Here is a 25,191-nt window from a genome sequence, read left to right as displayed (position 1 = left end):
AACAGTCAAAACACTTCCCACACACCCAGCTTCTTCTCCTTTACTCTCTTGTTCACGCAATTGTGATGTTAGCTCATTATCCTCAAGCCCATTTAAGTTATAACAAAATGCCATAACAAAGAATATCCACTTACCCAGATGATGTACAACATGGTTATTGGCTTCAAAAAATTGTTTTTCATGTTACAAAAGAGTCCACTCCCCACGACCAAAAATTCTTCTCAAAATGATGAAGAAACTTTGCTTCACATAAGGAGAACTACTGATGGTCAGAGGGCCAGCGAGTTGAGAAGCCAGGATAACATTTGGAAACAGATAAAGTCCAAGTCACTTCTAGAGCTTTAACACTGATGGATGCATTTATTCATCCAATGCTTGGGCTGGACCTCACCCCTCCCTCTGACCCCATCTCTCCTTTACTGGCCGTATCCCACCTCAACACAGTGGTTCCAGCCATGACTTTCTCCTGCCTCGTGGGCGCTACTGGATGTCAGCGCAGTCTCCCTAACCAATCTTCCTTGAAGCATCATCTGAAAAAGCTTTGACTATACAGTGGTCTTTTGACCACTCCAATACTAATCTGTTCACCTACATCCTGAGGTATACGTCAACTGAGAATAATACTAGATATTACCGATGTGCCGGACTTAAACACTGCAAACAGCACAGGCGTGAAGGCACGTGTCTATCAGGTGAGCTATTCTAACACGCAGAAGTCACATAAGTAACACTTCAAGAAAGTCCCTTGCATGCAATAAATGTTTACTACGTTTTCTATTTTATTATCAGGCATCTAAAAATTCCCAGAATTTTACAGTCTTATCTTTATCCTGATACCCATGAATATATCTTCCTATCAGGACCTATCATTACCATACATGGTTAAGTGATATTTTTCTTTAAGTGTATTTTTGGGAACTGATCTAAAAATAAAAAGTGTGAAAATCGACATTATTTCTTGCTTAAGACAGGGGGAAATAAACGGTTTAACACTCCCAGTACTCATGCTGAACTGCAACAAGCTCCAAAATAGCACAACAAATTCTGAGTGATAGACACCAAAAAAAAAGTATTCCTGACATTCAGAGGAAAGGCTAATCTTGAGCAGTATTACACGGCGACCTACCTATGCACACCTAGTGTTGGGCCTCACACATAGTAAGCATTCAACTTCTGGGGCTCCCAGCTTTGGATACTAACCTAGAAAAACAATCATCTTGGGCATGCTGAGTTACTGTAAATACTAACGAAAACACTAATGCCAAATCATACTTAATAGGAAACGGAGAACAATGAAAGATAGAAGAAATGTAATGATATCTCCTGAAGGGATATTCCACAGATCCTTCTGTCAGACAGAAGAATAAGTGGTGTGTTCCCAATGTAGATTACACATTGGCACAGGAACGGACTGAACTCGCAATGAAAGGTTTCAACCACCAGACACACATCCGGCATCTTCGAGAAGCCTCAATTAGCTAAAAGCGTCATTGACTCATCATCACTTGAGAAGGTACAGGAAACAAGATGAGGAATTGTTACTATGGACTGGATTCTAATCAGTGCGGAAGTGATAAGGTTTAGAAAACCTAACTGTACCAAGGAACTCTGGTAGTCGGAGGGGAATACCAGGCTAAGCCAGACATGTGTTCTAGATTAAGAGGATGCATTTCAAATTAGTATCAAGACCCAAAAGGGGCAGAAGTCCGGGAAGCTGAAGTAACATGCTGACTAACTGAAAGGTCCTGTCTTGGGGAAAAGGGGGGTGTGGTCAGAGACCACTGTTGCTGCAGTGTGGCCTGGGGCAAGGAAAATAGATTAAAAGATCACGGGAAAGGTTGGAAACAGGCTCACATGTTCAATAGCAAGTAACAACAGACGCACAGACACCTAAGAAGGGAGGAAAAGCGTTTTAAAAAGTGTTAAGAGACTACAAAAGCGTTTCCTCGCTTCCTTTGCAATACAGTAAATTCATGGGATAGGTCCACTGCCTGAAATGGATGGTGTGATGTCAACAGATCATAAGAAGCAGAACTCCTCAATTCCCACTTCTCCTCCTTCACGTCATTTGGGATCAAGGATAATTACCCTAAAGCTAGGAAGGTTAGAATGAATGGCAGTTGGAGGAGCTAATGCAAAAGATATGGTAGGGGATTATTCTAAAAAGAAAAAAGAAGAGGCAGTGCCTAGCTGCTCTAAATCCTGATAGATTCATATTTTGTAGCGTGTGTGTATACACATATACAATACTTTCAAATCTATAAAACTGTGAGAACTTGCAGAATAGCTAAAGTGTTACTAATCACAGAACCATGGGAAACAGCGAAGTGTTTTAAAAAGGAAAGTAGATGGATTCTGTACATTATAAACTACTGTTCATGAAAAGTGTAGTCTACAGTCATGCTTTCAAAGTTCACAGATTTTAATAAATGGGATCTACAGCTTCTAAAGGATTTATGGTAATTTCTAAAATTAGTTCGGAGAAAACAATGGCACCCCACTCCAGCACTCTTGCCTGGAAAATCCCATGGATGGAGGAGCCTGGTAGGCTGCAGTCCATGGGGTCGCGAAGAGTCGGACACGACTGAGCGGCTTCACTCTCATTTTTTACTTTCATGCATCGAAGAAGGAAATGGCAACCCACTCCAGTGTTCTTGCCTGGAGAATCCCACAGATGGCGGAGCCTGGTGGGCTGCCGTCTATGGGGTTGCACAGAGTCAGACACGACTGAAGCGACTTAGCAGCAGCAGCTAAAAATAGTTAATTCGAAAGTTAAAAGGAATACCTTCCTTTTGCACTGAGAATTCAGCTAACATTGAGCAGGGGGTCATTCTTTTTAAAGCAGTGTTTCTCATACCCAGAATGTATGGTCAGAGACTGAAGGGAATCTTTTTCCTATGAAAAAGGCCCTCTGTGCGTGTGCGCTAAGGCACTTGAGTCGTGTGCAACTCTTCAAGACCCTTGTGCACTGTAGTCCGCCAGGCTCCTCCGTCCACAGGATTCTCCAGGCAAGAACACTGGAGTGGGTTGCGGGACCCTCCTCCAGGGAAAAAAGGTCCTTTACACTACCTAAATCTGAACAATAATGTTATTGGCCAAATCCTTAGCATTCAGTACTTCAACAAGAGTAGACACACCCTGTCCTTAAAAACCTGAGACCCTGGATCCCATGATTACGTAATGATGTAGATTCGCTACTGGTTGACAAACATCCATAAAGGGGCTTCCACTGGAGCTTTCCTTTGGCTCCTCACTTCTTTCGAGCCCTCCTGATGGAGCCTTCCCGGGGTCACCCTTGGCTCCTGCCCCCACTCCCTTCTCCTGGCTTAGTTCTCTGACCCCGGGTACCAGGGTCAACAGGGGCCCCCGACCGGCAGGGCCAGTTGGGCTTCTTTCTGGGAAAGTGGACTTGTGGTCCAGAGACACTCGCAGGCAGACTTGGCACTGGGCAAGGACCTGGCTGGGCGTGGAGAGTCAGGGAGTCAGGCTGCGGGGGGTGATGCCCCTCGTCACCCCCCTTCCCCCCACCATGAGGCCACATGGATGGCAAAGATATGAAGCCAGTGGAGTAGATGTACAAAGAACAAAGACGGGCAACTCTGGACAGGATAAGGGACCCCAGAGCCTGGGCCCCATGGGGCTCTTCTATGATCCAAGGGGACCCCTGGATAGTGAAAGTAGATGCATAACTTCCTGAGGGATCTGGAGCCAGACTGCCTGGGTTCCAATAAGACAGGATAACACACCGTACGATTAGTAAATATGCAAATGACATGAAAGAATCAATTCAGGAAGATTTTGGGAGATTGAATAAATTGAAGATCCTACACTAACGCCTAAAAAAATCAGCTGTGTAAATATAGTATGGAGCATATTTGGCCCAGCAAGACATGCAGGAGACAAATGGTTTAATCGCTTTTATTGCTTTTTTAGCAAGAAATAACTTGCTAAGAATTAGAACCGTCTGAGAGTAGAAAGGGGTGTTTCACAAGGCAGTGTGATTCCTGTCACTCAGAGGTTTTCAAACAGGAGGTGGATGACCAAACGCCCGCAGGCTGTACCAGGGACAGTGCAGACAGTTCCCTCCAACCCCGGAATTCCATGATGTCATCTTTTCAAAAAGTTAAAAAAAAAAAAAAAGACAGTTATGAAGTCATCAGAGAACCACTAAGACAGTGCCAGTGCATAAGCAAGTTTTAACTACTTTGTGTATGGAAAAAAAATTGTTGAATTAGTTGATAAAAATGCTTGCAGAATAGGTAACCCTGTTAATTTCACCACAACACAATCATAGGAAGACAGAACTGAATTAAAGTTCTGAATAAGTCAGTCTTTGAAGCATATTGGAAAAAGGAATAATAAGCAATCATGAAGTTATCTGAATTATTACAACTTTCATTTTTAGAGCTCCTGATGCATTTTACAATATAAAAACAGGTGGACAGGCCAATAGTCTTCTGATTCCAAGACTAGTTCTCATTTTATCAAAAGAAATAGAAACACCCGTGTACACCATTTGTCTGCTGCACTGTTCTCAGAATAAGTCAGTGGAATTTGATGGGCACCTGTGTATCTCCATTGTGCTTTTGCAAGAGAGAAAAATATAATTCACATTTATTTTTTAAACATTGTCTTAAGTGTCAAAAACACCCAGTGGAGAAGCTAAAGCCTACCTGCTAATTTGTGGTTTGGGTGCAGTCAGCAGCGCACACCCAGCACCATGAATCACCATGAGCAGGAACAGCTTTTTACTCTCTAGAACTGGATACTACCCAGCACTGGGAAAGAGGTGAACCTTTCCTCTGCCTATTGATGACAAGCTGTGTCACAACCTGGCATGTGAAATATCCAACAAGTCCATGAACCCAGCTAGAAAAACAGGGCATCGCTCGAGGGGCCCCGGGGAGCCCCGCCACGACCCTGGGAGCAGGGGAGCCCCGCCACGACCCTGGGAGCAGGGGGTCGGTCTGACAGCGGACTGCAGCCACACGCGGCTGGGGGATGGCACCGTTGCTGTGAGCGCTGCGGGGGCGGGGTAAAGAACCCACCAAGGCTGGTGAGGTGAGACAGGCTCGGGGGAACCAGCGTCGGTGGCACGGAAGCACGGAAGGCACCGCTGCCTCCGCTTTGCCAGGATGTGGCTCAATCAGGGGAGAGGAGCCCCACCAGGCAGATCACACCGCGAAGCGTGAGTGACAGCAGGCGAGCTGCACAGACTTCAGAGCCCGAGCTCGGAGCTGGCTGACGCTACAGGGCACCTGCATATGCGTGCAGCTGCCGGCAGCCCTACCCACTTCACAGGCAGGACGGGAACCATGAGAGGGCAGAGGGCTTCAGGAGCCTTCCAGAACCTTCTGACGCCGTAAATAAAAATCACCCAGGGCAGAGAGAGCCTCAGAATGCAATCCCTATGCCTCCACATGCTACCACCACTGATTACAAATACGAAATCAGCCCCTTAGGACTTCCCTGGGGGCTCAGGGTTGAGAGCCCACCTTCCAATGCAGGGGATACAGGTTCGATCCCGAGTCGGGGAACTAAGATCCCACGTACTGTGGGGCAACTGAGCCCGTACGCGGCAACTACCGAGCCCCTTGTGCCCTAGAGCCGGCACTCCCCAACAGGAGAGAGCGTATGTGCTGCAGCAAAGAGCCAGCCGTCAAAATAATTAATAAACATAAAAAGCAAACTTCCCCCGCATCTTTAAAAAAAAAGAAATGAGCCCCGTAGATCTGCTGGAATATCTGTGGCCACTGCTGCGCAACATGCAACGGGCCTGGACATGATAAGAGGAAAACTCCATGAGATTTCAAAACCGTGCCGGCATGTTAAAAGCTCGGCTTCCAAAATCTGAACAGCTTGATCTTATCCCTGTCACTCAGCAGATGCAGATTCAAGCAACATTTGCTTAGCATCTACTTTATAGCAAGTGTTTTAATTTTGCACTCTGAAAGATGTTTCTGCAGTGTGGAACACCTCGAGAGCCGAAAGAACACAATGATGACATAAAGACTATTCTCATCAACTCCGATTAGGGAGGGAAAAGTCTCTGCAACAGAATGATCAGCTTCAAAGAGATGAATCCATGGAGTTCCTAGGTGTCCAAAAAAAAACCAATGGAGTTATGAGTTCCAAAGAGATGAATCCATACTGCTCCCAGATGTCTAAGATGCATAGAAACAAGGAATAGGCCCCGACAGCTCAGCTGGGTCGGGAAGATCCCCTGGAGAAGGGACAGGCTTCCCACTCCAGTATTCATGGGCTTCCCTGTGGCTCAGCTGGTAAAGAAGGTGCCTGCAAAGTGGGAGAATTGCGTTCAATCCCTAGGTTGGGAAGATGCCCTGGAGGAGGGCATGGCAACCCATTCCAGTGTTCTTGCCTGGAGAATTCCATAGACAGAGGAGCCTGGAGGGCTAACTGTCCATGGGGTCACAAAGAGTCAGACACAACTGAGTGACTAAGCATAGCACACAGCACAAGACACTAATAGTTATGTTTACTGAATTTCTAAAGAAAACTAAAAGAAAGGTAGAGGAAGGAGATCGAATTTAGGATAAAAGCAATCTTCTTTCCAAAAAGAAAAAAAAAATGTATCATAACATACCTATTTTGGCACATGTAGACTTTCCCAGTCTTTTCTAAGATTCAAGGAGGTTTTTAGTCCTTTATCCCAGAGTTTTCTATCTTAATAAATGGTGCCATCATTTTGGGTTTAGGGCCCCAAACCTGCAACATCCTTAACACTCTTATGTCCTACCCACCAATAAATCTGTTAGATCTCCCTTCAAACTATACTATAAATCTGACCACATCTGACCACAGATACCTAGTAGTCCAAGCCACAATCACCTTTCTTTGATCAACCTCTACCCCCAAGATGAAATCAGAATCTCCTGGGGCAAAATCCAAAGATCAGCTATTTCAAAGCTCCTCAGAAGATTCCAATGTGCAGTCGGCCTTGGTCTACTCTCTAGCCAGGAGACAGATGATTCAGGGTAGGTTTTATTGTATTTGGGGAAAGCGAAACAGGAGTCTTTAGAGGGGCTATCTGACCTGTCCAAGGCCGCAGAGCTCAGAAGACGCCCAAGTCAGACATCACTCCAGGCCCCTTGGGAGCCCTGAGTGCCTTACTTCCTTTTCTGTCCCGTCAGTTATTTACAGAGGCGTGCCCTAAGATACTCGGGGAAGTAGGACAGCACCAAGTGCGTTTTCTCCAGCTTTCTCTGTGCCACACAACAGATGCACTCCGCTTTTTAAGTGGCTTCTATGTCAAATAGCAGGGTGCCAAACCAGCTAAAGACACATGAAGTATAAACAGTAAAGACGGTGATTCTATTAGTGTGAGTCAACAGAAGTATTTCAGAGACATTTCCAGCTGAACATATGGAAAAATGCCTGACATCTTATAAAGAAAACTATCAAACTATCAATTCAAACTGAAGACTTTGGTATTCAGACTTAGTTAAAATTAAAACATAGGAGAGTAGTTCCCTCACCCGAAAGTCACTTAATAAGATCAAGAGGAATTCAGCAGAGTACCTGGGGAAATTAAGAAGGCCTTCTTCCTTCTTTGCTAATTACATTCACAAAAGGCCAACCCATGTAATGATTCTTTCACTGAACTTTAAACCAAAATACACAAATAAGTTGCCATCTGGGGTTAAACTGAACCAGTGATTCAGAACTCCATCCCCCTCCTCCAATCGAATTCTGGCTTCTTTTTAAAAAAAGATTTCCATCTGTGGAGTACAAGTAACATTATCACCTAAAAAAGAAAAGTCTAAATGCAGAAATGATAAGGATAGAAGAGAATAATTAAAAAAAATCCCACAAAGGTTGGACACAATACACTTGACCTAAGGCACAAAAGGGGCTTAATTGGTGGTTCACGGGTAAAGAATCCAACTCCCAGTGTAGGAGATGCAGGTTCAATCCCTGGTTGGGAAGATCCCCTGCAGAAGGAAATGTCAACCCACTCCAGTATTCTTGCCTGGGAAATCTCATGGATAGAGGAGCCTGGCAGGCTACAGTCCACGGGGTCGCAGAAATCAGACACAAATTAATGACTCAATAACAAAACAAGGAACTAGGGAGTTTGTTTTCTCCTCCTAGAAGTTTGAAATCATCATCATCACACCCTGAAGCCAGACCCCAGCACCCATCCAGGAGGCCACAGAGAAATCATACTGGCTACATTAACAGTTTCAAAATGAGCTTCATCTTAGCAACCAGGGAAGGCAGATGAATTGAGGTTTGTGGTAAGTTTCTGTTTTCTGTACATTAACCTGAGAAAGATGTATTAACATCGGGGTGAGATACATTAATAACTGTAGACTAAAGAAAACAAACCCCTTGTAAAGAAAGTAGCCACAGAAGTTTTGGAAACTTTTACTGAGTTGTTAAGGTATTTCTTCTAGGTGCAAATAACTACACACGTGTAGGCTGCAAATATAGGGGGAATAAAGACATGAAGTACAACATACTAAAAGTAAGTAGGTTAGCAAAAACCAGAAATGACATTGCAGAGAGGCTCATATTCATCAAGCTCCCAAAGTAGATACAGAACCAGCTAAAAATAAACAGGATGTGTTTACTCTTCATTTGGTTGTACTGAATTGACTGTTTAATTCAGAATTTTAAAGAAATCCTTCTAAACCAAATAACTGATTATCATCATACACGCTTTATCATTTCCGACAGGGGAAATTTAGAGAAGTCCAATTAGATCCATTAAGTAACTGGGCAGTAGACAAATTTACCCCAAAAAATATCCATATACTCTTGGTTTCTCGGTTGGCAATCTATATGACTTTATATAATCTATTCTCTCCACAAGCAAGGAAATTCAAAGATCTGCATCAGTATTTTTCAACACTGTTGGACATCAGAATTATCTGGAAGATACAATATCAATGCTTAGTCCATACACCCGATGGCCCAGACTTATCCCATTGGTCTGGGGTGAGTCCAGGCATCAGTACTGCTTAGACGATCCCCATCTGATTCACTGTGCAGCCGGGATTGAGCACCACCAATGTACGCTTGACTGTAAGCCTGTTACACAAGCCTCTCACTGCCCTGGCCACCCTGGGCGCACTCTACATTAAAGATGGCAGAGTCAGTCTTCCTCACGTCATCTCTCTAACCCTTACTCACAACTGCGGGGAAAAAGTTATGAAAGTTGAGTGAGTCCACCTGAGAATACTCATCACGTCCATTCTGGCATCAAGCAGACTGAATCCAACTTAAAAGATACACAATGGCACATCAAGTTTGGGTAAAATCTATAGGGAGAGATTGGTTTCATCTCTTTGGTCAGGGAGAGGACACAGGCTGAGTTTATTTATTTTTATTTATTTTTATTTTTAATTTTTTTAATTTTTATTTTTATCAGTTGGAGGCTAATTACTTTACATCATTACAGTAGTTTTTGTTATACATTGAAATGAATTAGCCATGGATTTACATGTATTCCCCATCCCAGTCCCCCCTCCCACCTCCCTCTCTGCCTGATCCCTCTGGGTCTTCCCAGTGCACTAGGCCTGAGCACTTGTCTCATGTACCCAACCTGGGCTGGTTATCTGTTTCACCCTAGATAATATACATGTTTCAATGCTGTTCTCTTGAAACATCCCACCCTCGCCTTCTCCCAGAGTCCACAAGTCTGTTCTTTACATCTGAGTCTCTTTTTCTGTTTTGCATATAGGGTTATCGTTATCATCTTTCTAAAGTCCATATATATGTGTTAGTATACTGTAATGGTCTTTATCTTTCTGGCTTACTTCGCTCTGTATAATGGGCTCCAGTTTCATCCATCTCATTAGAACTGATTCAAATGAATTCTTTTTTAACGGCTGAGTAATATTCCATGGTGTATATGTACCACAGCTTCCTCATCCATTTGTCTACTGATGGGCATCTAGGTTGCTTCCATGTCCTGGCTATTATAAACAGTGCTGCGATGAACATTGGGGTACACGTGTCTCTTTCAGATCTGGTTTCCTTGGTGTGTATGCCCAGAAGTGGGATTGCTTGGTCATATGGCAGTTCTATTTCCAGCTTTTTAAGAAATCTCCACACTGTTTTCCATAGTGGCTGTACTAATTTGCATTCCCACCAACAGTGTAAGAGGGTTCCCTTTTCTCCACACCCTCTCCAGCATTTATTGCTTGTAGACTTTTGGATAGCAGCCATCCTGACTGGCGTATAATGGTACCTCATTGTGGTTTTGATTTGCATTTCTCTGATAATGAGTGATGTTGAGCATCTTTTCATGTGTTTGTTAGCCATCTGTATGTCTTCCTTGGAGAAATGTCTGTTGAGTTCTTTGGCCCATTTTTTGATTGGGTCATTTATTTTTCTGGAGTTGAGCTGGAGGAGTTGCTTGTATATTTTTGAGATTAATCCTTTGTCTGTTGCTTCGTTTGCTATTATTTTCTCCCAATCTGAGGGCTGTCTTTTCACCTGAGTTTAGAAATGGAAGTAGAGTGAGGCAGACGAGAAGGGGGCTGGGAAGGGTCAGCTAGTCATTAGGAGGACGGGATGGTGCCCAGAAGACAGTCACGGACAGCAGGCACGCTCAGAACCAGAGCGCTCCAATGCAGGCCACTTGTTTGCCCAGAAGAGCTGGCCAAGAGTGCTGAGGGGGTAGTGAAAGCAAATGATGCTCAGAGCCCCCCGCAGCTGGCCCGCACCCGAACTCCTCCCCAGGGCAGAGGCTGAGAGGCCAGGTCCCCTCGCTCAGACAGGCAGGGCCCCCAGAACCGGAGCTCTAGTTGCTGCGACAAGCAGTCAGGGTCAAGGAAACGGTGGCAGGGTGGTTCAAGCCACATCCTCAAAGCGGTAAATTAGGGCTCCTCGAAGGTCTCCTGCCACGAAGGTTTTCTGGGCTGGGGTCAGGCTAAATCTACATGGGGGAAAGAAGGGCTGCAGATGCTAGAAGGAGATTTCCTCCACATCAAGTTGGCTTTAAGACCAGAGTTAGCCACAGAGAGCGACGCTAATTAGAGAAGCTCAATTATTCTAAACTGGTGCCAGAGCAAACCACCTCTCTGACTCACCCCTGCAAACCAGTTTGCTTGCTTCATTCATGAAGATTAATCTTGTATTCTAAATGGGTCTGGCCCACTAAAGCGGTTTCCTGGTCCAGAGCCTCCACTGCCTCCGACCTTCTCAGCAAGTCTGCACCTAAGCGGCCGCATGACTAACCCAGGCTCCTGAAATACAGCCCGGGATGGATCGAGACTTCAAGGCATCTTCAAAGATGGGCTTAAGCAAGACAGTGAAGAGGCTCAATTCAAAACAGCCTTTGCCCAGTTTATTCAATGTATAAATAACCCAGTAAGCCAAATTCTTTAGCCCCTTAGATTAACAAAATTGATGGCAACAATGTATATAAAGCAAACTACCCGAAGTTACTATCCTATGTACACACATTTCCTGTTAACATTTAAAAGAAAACTAATAGGAAGGTCCTGTACAGTGGTCCCATCAAACCTTTTTTAAAAAGAATTACATTTAATGGGTCCAAAACAACAGGCTTCAAAAGATGCCATGATGAATTTACATGAAACCTCTAAATTGCCATGAGGGCTATGTCACAAGCAGTACTATTTAAGCACTAATACATTTCGCCAGGTTTTACGAGGACATTTGAGAAGGCCTTCTGTTGGAAGCAAGTAAGGCTTAATCTCTACTGAAGATAGAAGTCTATCTACACATGTGCTTTTAATAAGCTTACTTTGAGCCATCATTTCTGTTATAAAATTTTATACTCTGAAAAACTCTAGTAAATCCTTAAGTCCAAGCTAGAGATATAATTTGGAGCTGTGCTGACCAGCACAGCAACCACGGGCCACGTGTGGAAACAGATGTGAAAGGGGATTGGTTTAAAGTGCGATGTGCTGTAAATATAAAATGCATAGCAGTTACAAACTAGTACAGAGAAGAATGCAAACTACTTCATTATTGATTTTTATATCATACTGAGTGATATTTTGGATCTATTAAAGAAAACGTATTATTAAAACTAATTTCACTTATTTATTTTTTTACAGTGTAGCTGCTAGAGTATGTACAAGTACCTATGTGTCTAGTGCTCATGGATCACTTTATTTCTCTCGGTGCTGATCTAAGACATGAATGTCAATCTGATAGGAGATCTTACAAAACCATTAGTTAAATCTTAGCTGGTCTAAATTCTGACCTCTAACCCTAACAAAAACGATAAAAAAGCAGTTACCGTGGCTATTGTGTAAGGGCTATGTGAAACCTTAGAAGCAGTAAGTTGGAACCCAAGTACATAAAACTTCAGCACATCAAAATGAACAAATCTTACTGAAAAAATAAGGTAATCAAAATATACCTGATCAAATCTAATTATAATTGAAAACCCTGTTTAAAAATACCTTATGATGTATAATTTTAAAACCTACAGAGATGAAAATTAACTGAAAAACTATTTAAAATGAAAGAATTCAGACTGATGGTTAGTTTCAAACTTAACAGTTTCCACCTTACATATTCTGACAGTCACGAGCAAAAACATAATTTTAGAAAGGATTCCATTCACAATATCTTTATAAGACATAAGCTATCTAAAGAACAAATCATTAAAATGGATAGGGTTTATTTAAGAAAACTTTCTCCAGCACATAAAAGAAAAACTAATAAATGGAGAGTAAAACTAAGCTTAAACGACTCAGTATATAAAAGATACCAGTTCTCGCAATACAAATTTATAAAATTAATGCAATATCAATAAATATTTCAACACATTAACTTTATTCAATGATGCACTCATTAGTTCAAGTGGAAAAATAAGCATGAAAGTAACCAGAAAAAAAAATTAGAGGAAATAACAGTGATTAATTGTAACAAAGGAATTTGATACAAGGGGCCAAAACAGACCAAAATATAGGAGAGGCAGAGGAGAAGAGGGGAGAGGCTGACTCCAACCATGACTCAACTATGTATGTAAATTTAGCATGTAAAAGAAACACCTCAGATCAGTGAGGGGAGAACAGATGATAAAGCATATGGCTATCATGCCAGATAGAGAATAAATTGAGAAAAAAATAAAATTAGACCCCTAGCTCACATCTCACAACAAAATAAATCCCAGAGGAATTACATGTATAACTGTTTAAAGGTGAAATCTAAAAGTGCTAATACTAGAAGAAGAACATAAGTGAAAAATTATCATTATCTTGACATAAGAAACATGACATTAAGCCAGAAGTTTTAAGAAAGAAACTGAAAGATTATACTTTACAAAAACTAACCAGGTACAGGAGGAAACATCAAAAAAGGTAAAAGATGAACTATTAACAGGGAAAACAGTTACTGTCAGGGGCACGTGATAAGCTCTTAAAATTCAATGCAAGACAATCTTCATAAAGGAACTTACAATGTGTAAACAATTCAGACAAAAATAAAAATAACTACTGAAACCAATCAGGATGCATTCCATCTTATAAGTACAGCAATGTAAACTTAAAGTTTTTTTTCCTGCACTGTATATTCAAAAGGATAAGGAAGACTATCCACTGGTGGGAAAGGAGTAGTGGGTAGGACCTCTGGTTTATTTTCAGTGAGCGCATAAACGCGAATAATCTTTTAGCATTTTTTTGCCATTATAAAAAAATTAAAATGATACATACTTTTGCCCCAGAAATCCCTTTTCTCAAAGAATTTTCAAACAGGTAATCAGAAAAGTGTACAAAGATATATAAAGATGCTTATTCAAAAGTGTTTTCTTTTTTTTGAAGATACACACTGGAAATGACCTACATGCCTACCCACAGAGGATTCCTTAGTTAATTATTATACAATAACATCTATAATGCTAAGCTGCCATAAAATACATGATCTACGCATTCAACAAATAATTACTGAGGCCCTACTAAGTGCTAGGCAGTGCTCTAGACACTGAGGATTTAAATAGTGACAGTAGATAAAAAATTTCTTTCCATGGGTGAAGGTGGTTGAAACTACAAACTTTCAGCAATCTAGATGTCCATCCACAGATGAATGGATGAAGAACTTGTGGCGCATATATAATGGAATATTACTCAGCCATAAAAAGGAACACGTTTGAGTCAGCTGAACTGAGGTGGATGAACACAGAACCTGTTATACAGCATGAAGTATTCTTTCATTCATGAGTCATGATTCATGTTGCTGTTTGAGGGGCTTTCCTGGTGGCTGAGAGAGTAAAAAATCTGCCAGCAATGTGGGAGACCTGGGTCCGATCCCTTGGTCGGGAAGATGCCCTGGAGAAGGGAATGGCAACCCAACCCAGCATTCTTGCCTGGAGCATCCGTGGACAGAGGCGCCTGGGGGGCCGCATTACAGTCCACGGGGTCGCAGAGTCAGACGACGGAGCAGTTTACACGCTCACGTCCACACCGTGGTGTGGCAGAAACCCACACGACGTTGGAGAACAATTCTTCTCCAACTAAAAATACAGAAAATAACTTTCCTAAGTACAGAATTCAAATTAGAAGCTAAATTCTGAAGATGTCATCACAGCATGTAACTATAGCTAACAAGTGTTCTATATATTTGAAGTGACTAAGAGAGTAGATTTTAAAAGTTCTTATCACTGCAGAAGACATCTGTAACTATGCGAGGTGATGAATATTAACTAAAATTTTTGTGGTAATCATTTTGCAATATAGTATATACAAATATGTTGCACACAAATTATGTATAATCCTATCTCAATAAAACTAGAAAAATTAAAATTTAAAATCCCATCCTTCCTGGAAGAAAGTGTTAGTTGCTCAGTCGTGTCTGACTCTTCGTGACCCCAGGGAGTGTAGCCTGCCAGGCTCCTCTGTCCAAGGAATTCTCCAGCCAAGATTACTGGAGTGGGCAGCCATACCCTTCGCCATGATATCGTCCCGACTCAGGAATTGAACCCGGGTCTCCTGCACCGCACACAGATTCTTCACTATCTGAGCCACTGGAGAAGCCTTTATGGAGTTTACATAAATTATAGACAAGGATGTCTATGAAATACTAAGTGGGAAAAAAAAGATTAAGAATAATGTAGGCTCTGATCTGAGTTTTCTGAAGAAATAAATGTATTTCTCTTCTGGAAAATTGTTGGAATGGATATCTATTAAATGATAATGTATATATTAAATGGTTATATTTAGATGGCTTAGTTTGGGGTGATTTTTACTGTCCTCTTGACATCTCTGCAATATGAGTTTTTTTCCAATGAGCAGCTGTTACTTCTACAATCAAGAGTCCAAAACTAAGCTCTGTCATTAAAAATAAAGTTCAGAGTTAACTGTTCATCTGACAAAAGCTGTAAGTGCAAGAATACAGCAGTGAACAGATAACACAAAAAATTGCTCCCTTTTCAATGGTCAGGTTCCAAGCAGGAGGGTACCAAGTAGGTCTGATTATCCAGCATCTGTAGGTCATCTCACCTTTATTTAGGTCACAAGATTCATTTAAGTCAATCCTACTATGCCCTAGGCAATATCCTCAGTATATCAGTAAACAAAACAGACAAAAGATCCCTGCCTTTAGGGAGCTTACTACCCAGAGGATAAGAACATTGAAAGATGTGGGTTCCAGGGAGTAGTAAAGAATGAATCTGTTGCCTTTACAACATTTACATTGTAATGAAATTATGTGAGTAAAAATTCAATATAGCAGCAAATATTTCACTAACTTCAAAAGCACAGTCTTTACCTATGCAAACTTTCCTTAAGCCTGTAAGGTAGGTATGAACTGATTCAGTTCTCATTGTTTTTGAAATTATATAAGTGAAATAAAAGAATAATGCACTATAGATGAAAAAGGAATTCCCAAATATTGACCACATGAAGCATCACTATACTCACACCTGCTCTGTGAAAGAATGTCATGTCAGTTATAAATCTATAACTCATTTTCATGATTACTTTGGGGAATCCTTCATTTGCTATGCCTTTCTAACCCACCATCCAATTAGCTGGCACACAGCAGGTGCATAATACATGTTTGTTAAAGGAAGAAAGGATCTTGGTCTTCTTTTACCTGGACAAATGAAATAGCCTCCTAAAATTTTCTTTTTAACAATTTTTATACAAACTACCTCCATGCTCCTTTCATTACATTTTAAGCAAATAAAACGAGTATTTTTTATAACTACAAACATTTTAAAGGTGCCATTTACACAGGCCAGTTTAGGAAAACAATCCTGAGGACAACTTCTAAATTTATCACTTAGTACACGTTTTACATAATCAAATGAATGCCTTACATTTTAGCATCATAATATTCAACAGTGTAAAACGCAAACCACTGGATTGCTTTCTTGTTGTTCAATCGCTAAGTCAAGTCTGACTCTTTTTGATCCTACTGGATAGGTAGGTGGTGTGTTTTTTTTTTGGTGTGCATTTCCTTAGTTTTGAATAATGGTCATTATTTCATAAATCATGAGCTCTAGAACATCTTTTAATCAAGCAAAAGCCTTTGACAATCTAACAGTGACAATGCCTGTCAGCTGCCTATCCAATAACAATTTTTCCTTTTTTTCTTTTAATAATAAAACACTACGTGCCAGCTAGAAAACTCCAGCTTTCCTTGCAGAAGCTAGCCAATGCAAAATAACCATTAGCCTTTGTGTGGAACTTCCAAGAAAACCCTCTGGTCTCACACGCGTCTTCATTTTTCTTCTGACCTGGAACTCCTATACAATGGCGGGCACTCCAGCAGCCACACTGTGACTTTAAGGAAGTTATACACTTAGGATGATGAGAAAGAAAGGCGTAAGGAGCCCATGTCCCTTATGACTTTATTTGGTGGGCATAGGTGACCTGGACTGTCTTCATGCTAGTTTTACAACACCCAGAAAAATTCTGTTTTGTGTAGACCACTGTTATTTCAGTCCCTGTTTCTAGGATTTTTAATGCTGTATTTAGAGGCTTATTTGATTTAGCTGGAGTAAAAGTGAAGGGACATACGATTCTTAGTCTTCTGCATCATTTAGCCCTGCTTTCTGACAAAATTATCTACCAGGGTTTCAACTATTATCTCTGAACCAGAGACTCCAATTTGCTTTTCCCCACATCTAACCTCTCAGTTTCAAAGTATCTCAAAACATGTCCATTTGGATGTCCCTCAATTACTTCAGAATTTGAATTTATGTCTTCTCTTACTAGACGGAAATGCCTCCTTAATTTCCTTATCTTTTAATATCTTTTCCCAATCAATCAGGCTCAAGACTGTAAAAGCAGAGATCCTTAAAAGGTGCTTCACCTACACTTGAATATCCCAGCAGGTTGTGAAGAATGAAGTCCCATGGCAGATTACTGAACAGATCTTCATGGGGTAGCTCAAGAAACAGTAGTCTTAATGAGATACCTGGGATCTTGTAAACATTAAAGTCTGAAATTACTGCTTGATAATCTCCTTTTATTTTAATGTGTTTTTTCGTGGTATATTCACTATATCACAATGTCCTATGACATGACCTTACTCACCTCATTTCCGACTATGTTCCTCCTCTCCCCCCACACGCCCGCCATCCCATTCCTCCAACACTCCTTACTCTCTCCTGCCTTGGGGCCTCTGCCTGGAACCTTCTTCCCCCTGATTCCCAGCAGGCTTAATCCACCTCCTTCACATCGACTTTTCCATGAGGCTAGCTTAACCAACCCATTTAAAGTTGCAGTTCATCCACCAACCTTATGCATCTTGCCTTCTCTTTACTTGTCCTATAGCACTGATTGCATAACAAAGTCTATAACTTGCTAACTTTCTGTGTTTGCTCTGTCTCTTGCCTCACTAAAATGTTAGCCCCTCCAGGGCAGGGCTTTTTCTATTCTGTTTGCTCACTGATTTATTTCAAGTATGGTACTTGAAATTTCTTGAAATTTCAAGAATGGTACTTATGGGAGTTCAACAGATTATCTGTTAAACAAGATAATGATTTGTTGAGAAATAGCTCTAATTCCTCCCTTTCCAGTCTCACTGCTCCACTCCAATACTAATCCCGGTCTTTGTCATTTTCAGACCTTAAACACACACACACACACACACACACACACACACACAATAGTCTATTTACATTTCCTACAAACCATCCAACATACTTTGGGGATGTCACTTCCCTACAGTGATTTGGCACCTAACTGGCCCTTTTGAAGGTATTTTACTTTGACCTCATGCTTGAATGAGAACTGCATTAGAAGAACTCTAAGATCCTTTTAAAATATTTGATTCAAACTCCAAATGACTCATCCTGGTACTTAAAATACTCTATAATCTAGAAGCATTTATTTATCCAAATTTATGTGCCATTCCTTCTCAGTGTCCCTCCATCCCTGGCCAGTTTAAGAACTCTCAAGTAAGCCACAGTCATGTTCAGCACTTTTTCAGTTGGTTCCTCTAACCTCAGTGCCTGACTACTGAAAGAGACGGCATTGTCTTACAACCCTGGTACTCACAGTGTGACCTGCAGATCATCACCCGGCATCACCCGCGAGCTCGTTAGAAATGCATCTCCAGCCCTACTCATCTAGAAGCTGCATCTAACAACATCCCCCGGTGATGGGTGCGTGCCTTAAAGTTTGAGAAGCATTGCGTGAGGACTCATTTCAAATTATTCCTCAAGGAATGTTTCCTCACAGGCTTCATGTTCTTATGTCTGATCTTTCACGGCTCTTTGCTACCCATAGCAATCACACTGTTCAATTAATAACATCCCCTCCTAGACTATTTCTTATTTTGTGGCCGTTCTTTCTCCTCGATTTGGTTGTAAACAACCTGCACACAGAGCAGCCATGCATCTGGCCAATCTGGATGCAGGGAATAGAAACCCATTCAAATGGCTTAAAGTAAAAATAACAGCCTGTTCTAAGGCTACTTGTTGAACTGGGACAAAAAGAGATGGGGGGTAGGGGAGGTGCTCTAGAGTCGGGGGTAGGTGTGCTAGGGATGGGCCACCCTCTCTCAGCATCTGGGTCTCGCTGCGTCATTCTTCCCTTCCAGGCCATTCTCTCCTATCCTTCTGTGTTCATGTGCACACTTTCTGCTTCCTCATACCAGCAGCATCTGCACAACCTAAGACAGCCAGCCATTCACTCCTCCACCAGCCGATTCTCCTCTGCCCCCTTCTGCTGAAACCTCCACTCTAAGTCTCCAAGCCCAGCTCTTCCCATGGGAGAGATGATCACCACAAAGCCTTGGCTTTTTGAGCCAAAGCCCAAGGTTACGAGTGTTGAGCCACCTCTGGATTGTCTGCTGTTTGTCAGAAGCCCACCCCGGTCCAGCCCGCTGAAGTCAAGGAGGCTGCAGTTAGAACAACACCATCAGGCAGCAGGAGCTGTCGAAAGAGACTGTTCTTTAGGAAAGAAGCGTGTGGGTGGAGCAGGCAATGAGCCACATCGCCAGCCCACCGCGTCGTCATTGATGCCCTCACCACAGCCCCAGGCAAAATGCTGAGCACATGATAAACTGAACCAAGCAATGTGGGGGAAGGGTCGTTCACCGACGGCCACCATGCCTCTGACAGTGGAGCAAGCACCTCCATCACTTGGGACACGGTTTCATCAACTATCAGGTGGGACCATCTTCACCAACCTTCACAACCTTACAGCGCTGTAAGGTCCTATAGGGTAATCTCTGTAAAAATGCCTTGAAAAATGTACATGTCAATCAAAAACAATACTGTTGCCTCTCAGATAAAATCCTCTCATGTGGCAGAAGTTTCACATAGCTTTCTGGTCCTTTCTCTCTTCCCATTTCACACGGCATGGAATCCAGCAACTGCTATTATTTGAAAGCACGATCCCAACTATTACCACTATATTTTCATACCTTCATGGCTCACTCAAATGATGATTAAGAAAATTCATTCATTATTATCAAAAAGACAACAAATAACAACTGTTGGTGAGGGTGATTGTTGGGTGGAAATGTAAACTTATGCAGCCACTACTGAATATAGTACAGAGGTTCTTCAAAAAATTAAAAATAGAGCTACCATATGATCCAGCAATTTCACTCCTAGGTATTTATCCAAAGAAAACAAAAACACTAATTAGAAAAGATATATGTATCACTGTGTTCATTTGAGCAATTTTTATAATAGCCAAGATATGGAAGCAACCTCAGTGCAATCAATAGATGAATGGATAAAGATGATGCAGGGTGTGTTCAAGTATATGTGTGTGTATGTATATATATGAAATTTACTCAGTCATTAAAAAAAAGAATGAGATCTTGCCATTTACAACAACATCAGTGGATCTAGAGGGTATTATGCTAAGTGAAATAAGTCAGGGAAAGACAAGTGCTGCATGATTTCACCTATATGTGGAATCTATAAAACAAGTGAACAAACACAACAAAAGAGAAAGTGTCATATATACACAGAACGAACAGGTGGTCGCCAGTGGGAATTGGTGTGGGGAAGGTAGAGAAGCAGGTGAGGAAGATTAAAAGATACAAACTTTCAGTTGCAAAATACCTGAGTCTTGTATATGAAATGTACAGTGAGGCAAATATAGTCAATAATTATGCAATAACTTTGTATGTGGACAGAGGGTAACTAAACATTATGCGGATCATCTTGAAATGTTTAGAAATATTGAATCACTATGTTCCGTAACAGAAACTAACATACTCTTATAGGTTAATTATACTTCAAAACAAACTCAGAAAAAAGATCAGATTGGTGGTTACCAGAGGTGCGGTGTGGGGGAGAGGGTGAAGGCGATCAAAAAATACAAACATCCAGTTATAAGATAAATAAATACTAGGGATGTAATGTACAACATGATAAATATAATTATGTTCATATATGAAATGTTAGAAGAGTAAGTCTCAACAATTCTCATTATAAGGAAAAAATTTTTTTCTGTTTCTTTAATTTTGTTGAATGATTTGATGGATGTTGACTAAACAATATGGTAATTTTTCATGATGTATGGAAGTCAAATCATTGTCATATGTCATAATGCCATGTCAATTATAGCTCAATAAAAGTGGAAGAAAAAATAAGAGAAAAGAAAATTCATTTTGCTCAGAAGTATAAAAAAAGAATGTACAATTTTTTCCACTGTGTACATTTAAAGACAGTGTACATCTACAAGGTGCCCTGTACATTTTTCATTATATTACAAATGACAGTGTGTATGAAATTCCTAAGCAGGACACAGGTTTTCTGCCTCTTGTGTGGCCTTCTCCCAAGACGTGCCACTGAGAATTTCCAAAGTGTTGTAATCAGAAAAGCAGAGCTATGAGAGCCCCACTCTTTGCGACCCCATGTACTGCAGTCCTCCAGGCTCCTCTGTCCATTAAGTTCTCTGGGGAAGAAGACTGCAGTGGGTAGCCATTCCCTTCTCCATGGGATCTTCCTGACCTAGGGACTAAACCCAGGTCTCCTGCATTGCAGGCAGCTTCTTTACTGTCAGAGCCACCTTGGAAGCCCATTAGAGCCCAGAGGCCCCATTTTTAAAATCAAGGCTCAGAGGAGGAAAAATAATAAAATGGCCCTCAACCCCCTGCAATCCAATTCTCCTAACTTCTATAGCTTTTCTCCTAAAGTCATTTTAGCAGTTGCCAAACATTAAAGGGTGGAAGGGGTGGGGGTGAAGGATGGACACCAGTGACCACAGCCAAGTTCTCATAAACAAGTTATGAGAACGTGAGCCACCCTTGGCAAGATTCAAGTATGGGTTTATGGGGGAGAAAAACAAAAAGAAAACAAAGCTCATGATCTGTACAGTCTTGGCTTCACCGTGAACAAAATAAAAAAACATTTACCAATTGACGGCCATATGCTGGGCAGGATGCTGAGGGCTCCTCAGCGGATGAAGAGTCTCAGCCCTCCAAAAGTGTATTTGCCTTTACCCTCGGGCATCTGTTGCTCATCGCTGACATTCAACAGCTGGCCCTGGGTGGAGCAAAGAAAATAGCTTCCACCTTGCTAAAAAGTCAACTCAGCTGGCCAAAGTGCAGGTATCAGGTAATCGGAAACACAGAAACAAAACCGCGGAATGGAGCTGGGTGAGACGCCGCTGCAAGAGGCAGAACTGCAGAGACTGTAATGCACAGCGCCCGCTGAGCGCCCAACCCCAATCAAGGCTCCTCCCGCTCCGAGTGGCGAGGGGCTGCGGATCTACCGATCCTGCATCCTGGGAAAGGCAATTTCAGCTCTCGGGGTGTCGTGATGTGGGGGCTGCACAAACGTGGGCGGCGGGTTGGGGATCCGCAGCCCTAGAACCGAGTGAAGACCGAGTGAAGCCGAGTGGAGACCTAGAGGTCTGTGCGCTAGTGGGGAGGGAGGTGGGCAGGGCGAGAGCGCAGAGACCGAACAGTCACGCTGCGGCGTAAAAAGAGCCGCGGGCATCCCACCGAGGACACCAATTTCGGGGCTCTGCAGCCGCGAAGGGGTCCGCGAGGGCGCCGAACAGTGCAGGGAGAAGGGTTCGCCAGGGACCAGGCACAACAGCCTCGGGGAAGGGCTGGGACGGGCATCTTTCCCGACAGGCACACACTCACACCGCCCCACTCCCGGCTGGCTCCGAGTCGCCTCCGCGCGCGCTCCGCACCCAGCCCGGCGCTGCGGCGGCCACTTACCCTCGGCGCGGGACCGGATCTCCGACACGGTCCTCCGCATGGTGGGCATCGCAGCCGCCGCCGCAGGTGGGTCCTTAAACCAGACCCTGCACCTGTCACGGCGCCGCGCGGGCGGGGGATCCGGCTTCCCTGCGCCGAGCGCTCAGCAGCCGCGCGGGCCCTGCCGGCCACCCAGGGCAGCGCCTCTGCCCCGAGAGGCCCTCGCACACCTGCGGAAGGAGGAAGAGACCACGAAGGTGGCACTGTCCGCAGAGTCGAGCGCGATCTGCCCGCAGCCGCGCAGGGGGCGGCTCGGCGAGGGGCGGAGCTCGGGCCCCAGCGCGGGCGCCGGGGGAGGGGTCGTCGGGGCGCGCGCTCACTCGCTCCCGCGGCGGCGCGGCGGGGAAGGCGGGAGAGGGGCCCGGGGAGAGCGGGCGGAGCCTCCCGTCGCCCCGCCCCGCTTTGGACTGTACCACCTGCGGGGGGGACAGACAAGGGAGCTGCTGGCTTACTCTACCCCGGGCGCCCTCTTTCACCCCGTGACTTCGGCTCTCCCTGTCTTTCCTCAATAGCTTTCAGATTTTTCTAAGGCTGGGCCAAAGAGAAAGGCCGCGCTGGCTCCTTCATCCTTGCAAATCATCTTCCGCCACCCTCCGGTTTTAATAACAGTGGGGTCGCCCGTGGTCCCGAGAGTGGGGTTGGGTCTGAGTCGACAGGAGAGAGGCTAAACGGGAGAAAGGGCTTGGGCGCACATGGCTAGGTTCCAACCTGAGCGTGGGAAGGGGTCTGCGTGCTCGCCGCCGGGGTGGAAGTATAGCCTCCCTCACCGCCAGCAGCTCGCGGCCCGAGTCGCACCTGCTCTGTCGTCTGGTTCGCAAGCAACAGGCTCTGAGGCCGGGGTCCCTGGGCGCTGATGGCTCCTCCTCCCCACGATGCTCCGGGCCGGCCTGCCAGTGGCCCGGTGCCTCTTGCTAATTCGTGTTCTGCAAGCTGACAAAGCTCTGGACTTGGCATAAAATCCAACTATTGGGCCAGGTGCTTCAAAAAAGGACTTCTTTGGTTTGAGTTTTTTTTTCTTTTTCCTAGTCAGACCTTTAGGAAGTTGGGAGCAGTCGTTTTACCCAAAAAAGGGAAGAGGCATCCAAGTATACAGTCCATGAGAACATTAAATTTTAATTTGCTCCATATTCTAGAAATCACCAACTCAGTGGACATGAGTTTGAGTAACCTCCAGGAGATAGCGAAGGACAGGGAAGCCTGGCATGTTGCAATCTGTGGGGTTGCAAATAGTCAGACACGACTTAGCAATTGAACAAATCCTAGAAATAATCGTAACCTCATGACCTTTTATTTTGTATACAGAGATCTATATTAACAAGTTATCAAAACAAGTACAATATTTATTGCTGATTACATCTTTCGGATGTAAGGGTTTGTGTGAATCCTGGTGAGCAGCTAAAATGGCAAGAAAGGAATCAATTGTTAGAAGCACCTTGCCCCCTTCCTCCAGCACTGGGTGGAAGAGGGCTTCACATGGAGTACTCTACTGTAAATTACCTTCAGATCTGGAAAGGTCTAAACAGAGATATAAGTGATTATTCCCAAGCCTGAAGAAAAAATAAAACTGCTAATAGCATCATACCTCCATTTGTGGTATTTTTTCTGCCTCCTGCAGGTAGCATTTGCTAATCAGAGCCCTGCTTTTCATTAATTCTGAATCAGGTAGTCAATGCATATTTATGAAGAACTCACTCTCTAGTTGGCTCTGATTCAGAGGCTGGGGTTAGAACAAAGAAAATATAATTTCAATGTTTATGAAACATTGCAGGGTAGAGTAGGACTCAGACGTTGTTTTTTTCAGTGATGGTGTTGATCTGCAAGTATGGTCTTCTAAAAGTAAGAAATGAGCATGTGGCCTTTTTAGGACAGTCATCACTGGCCCTTCTTGCTCTTTCCAGGTCCAAGATCTTGTATAAAGGCAACTCCCCCTGGCTCAGTGAACAAATTGAAAAAAATTGAAAAGGTAAACACAATAAGGGAATAGTTAAAAAAAAAAAAGAAAAATCAGTTCTAGAAGTCAGTGAACAGAAACCAGAGAAAAGGCAGTGCTTTTATGATTACTGATTTAGGTATAATTTTATATAAAGCCAGAACCAATTTTTAGTCAAAAATAATACACAGCAACATAACAGTATTTGATTTATGAGCAATAACCTTTGTGATTCCTATGGACCACCAAATGAAGTTCAGTTCTTATTTGTAAATAAGTTCTAGAGATTACCTCTCTTTTCTGTAGAACAACCTGTTTTATATATGTCTGTGTGTATGTGTGCTTCCTATTATCACCCATAAGCAAAGTCAATACAGGAAATGTCTTTCATACAGAGGGGAACATTGCATGACCTGGTCAGTAGCTTACCGTGTGTCTTTTCCCAAGTTATGCTATCACTTTACCCATAACAGCAAGATTATCCTCCCTAACTCGTTTCTGAACAACAGTTCATTTCTGATTACTAGACATTACACATGTTTTTATTGGTTCAGAACCCTGATTGAAGTTCAGTATTGTACTAATCGGCATATTTGTGTGTGTGCTTTCAGCCACCCAGTCACGTCCAACTC

General features: G+C 43.0%; 1 protein-coding gene across 1 annotated transcript in view; it reads right to left on the bottom strand.

Moving 5' to 3' along the window:
- ATP8A1 (ATPase phospholipid transporting 8A1) overlaps positions 1 to 22,980 on the bottom strand; it is a 240,371-nt gene extending 217,391 nt beyond the window's left edge. Inside the window, exon 1 of the mRNA XM_070451955.1 lies at positions 22,591 to 22,980. Within this exon, the coding sequence (XP_070308056.1) occupies positions 22,591 to 22,639 (49 nt within the window). The 5' untranslated portion in view covers positions 22,640 to 22,980. The remainder of the gene's footprint in view (positions 1 to 22,590) is intronic.
- Positions 22,981 to 25,191: the final 2,211 nt, after the last annotated feature.

Source organism: Odocoileus virginianus, chromosome 21, assembly GCF_023699985.2.
Source record: "Odocoileus virginianus isolate 20LAN1187 ecotype Illinois chromosome 21, Ovbor_1.2, whole genome shotgun sequence".
NCBI classification, from domain to species: Eukaryota; Metazoa; Chordata; class Mammalia; order Artiodactyla; family Cervidae; genus Odocoileus; species Odocoileus virginianus.
The sequence above is the reverse complement of the archived record's forward strand: the minus strand, read 5'-3'. Positions and strand labels throughout refer to the sequence as shown.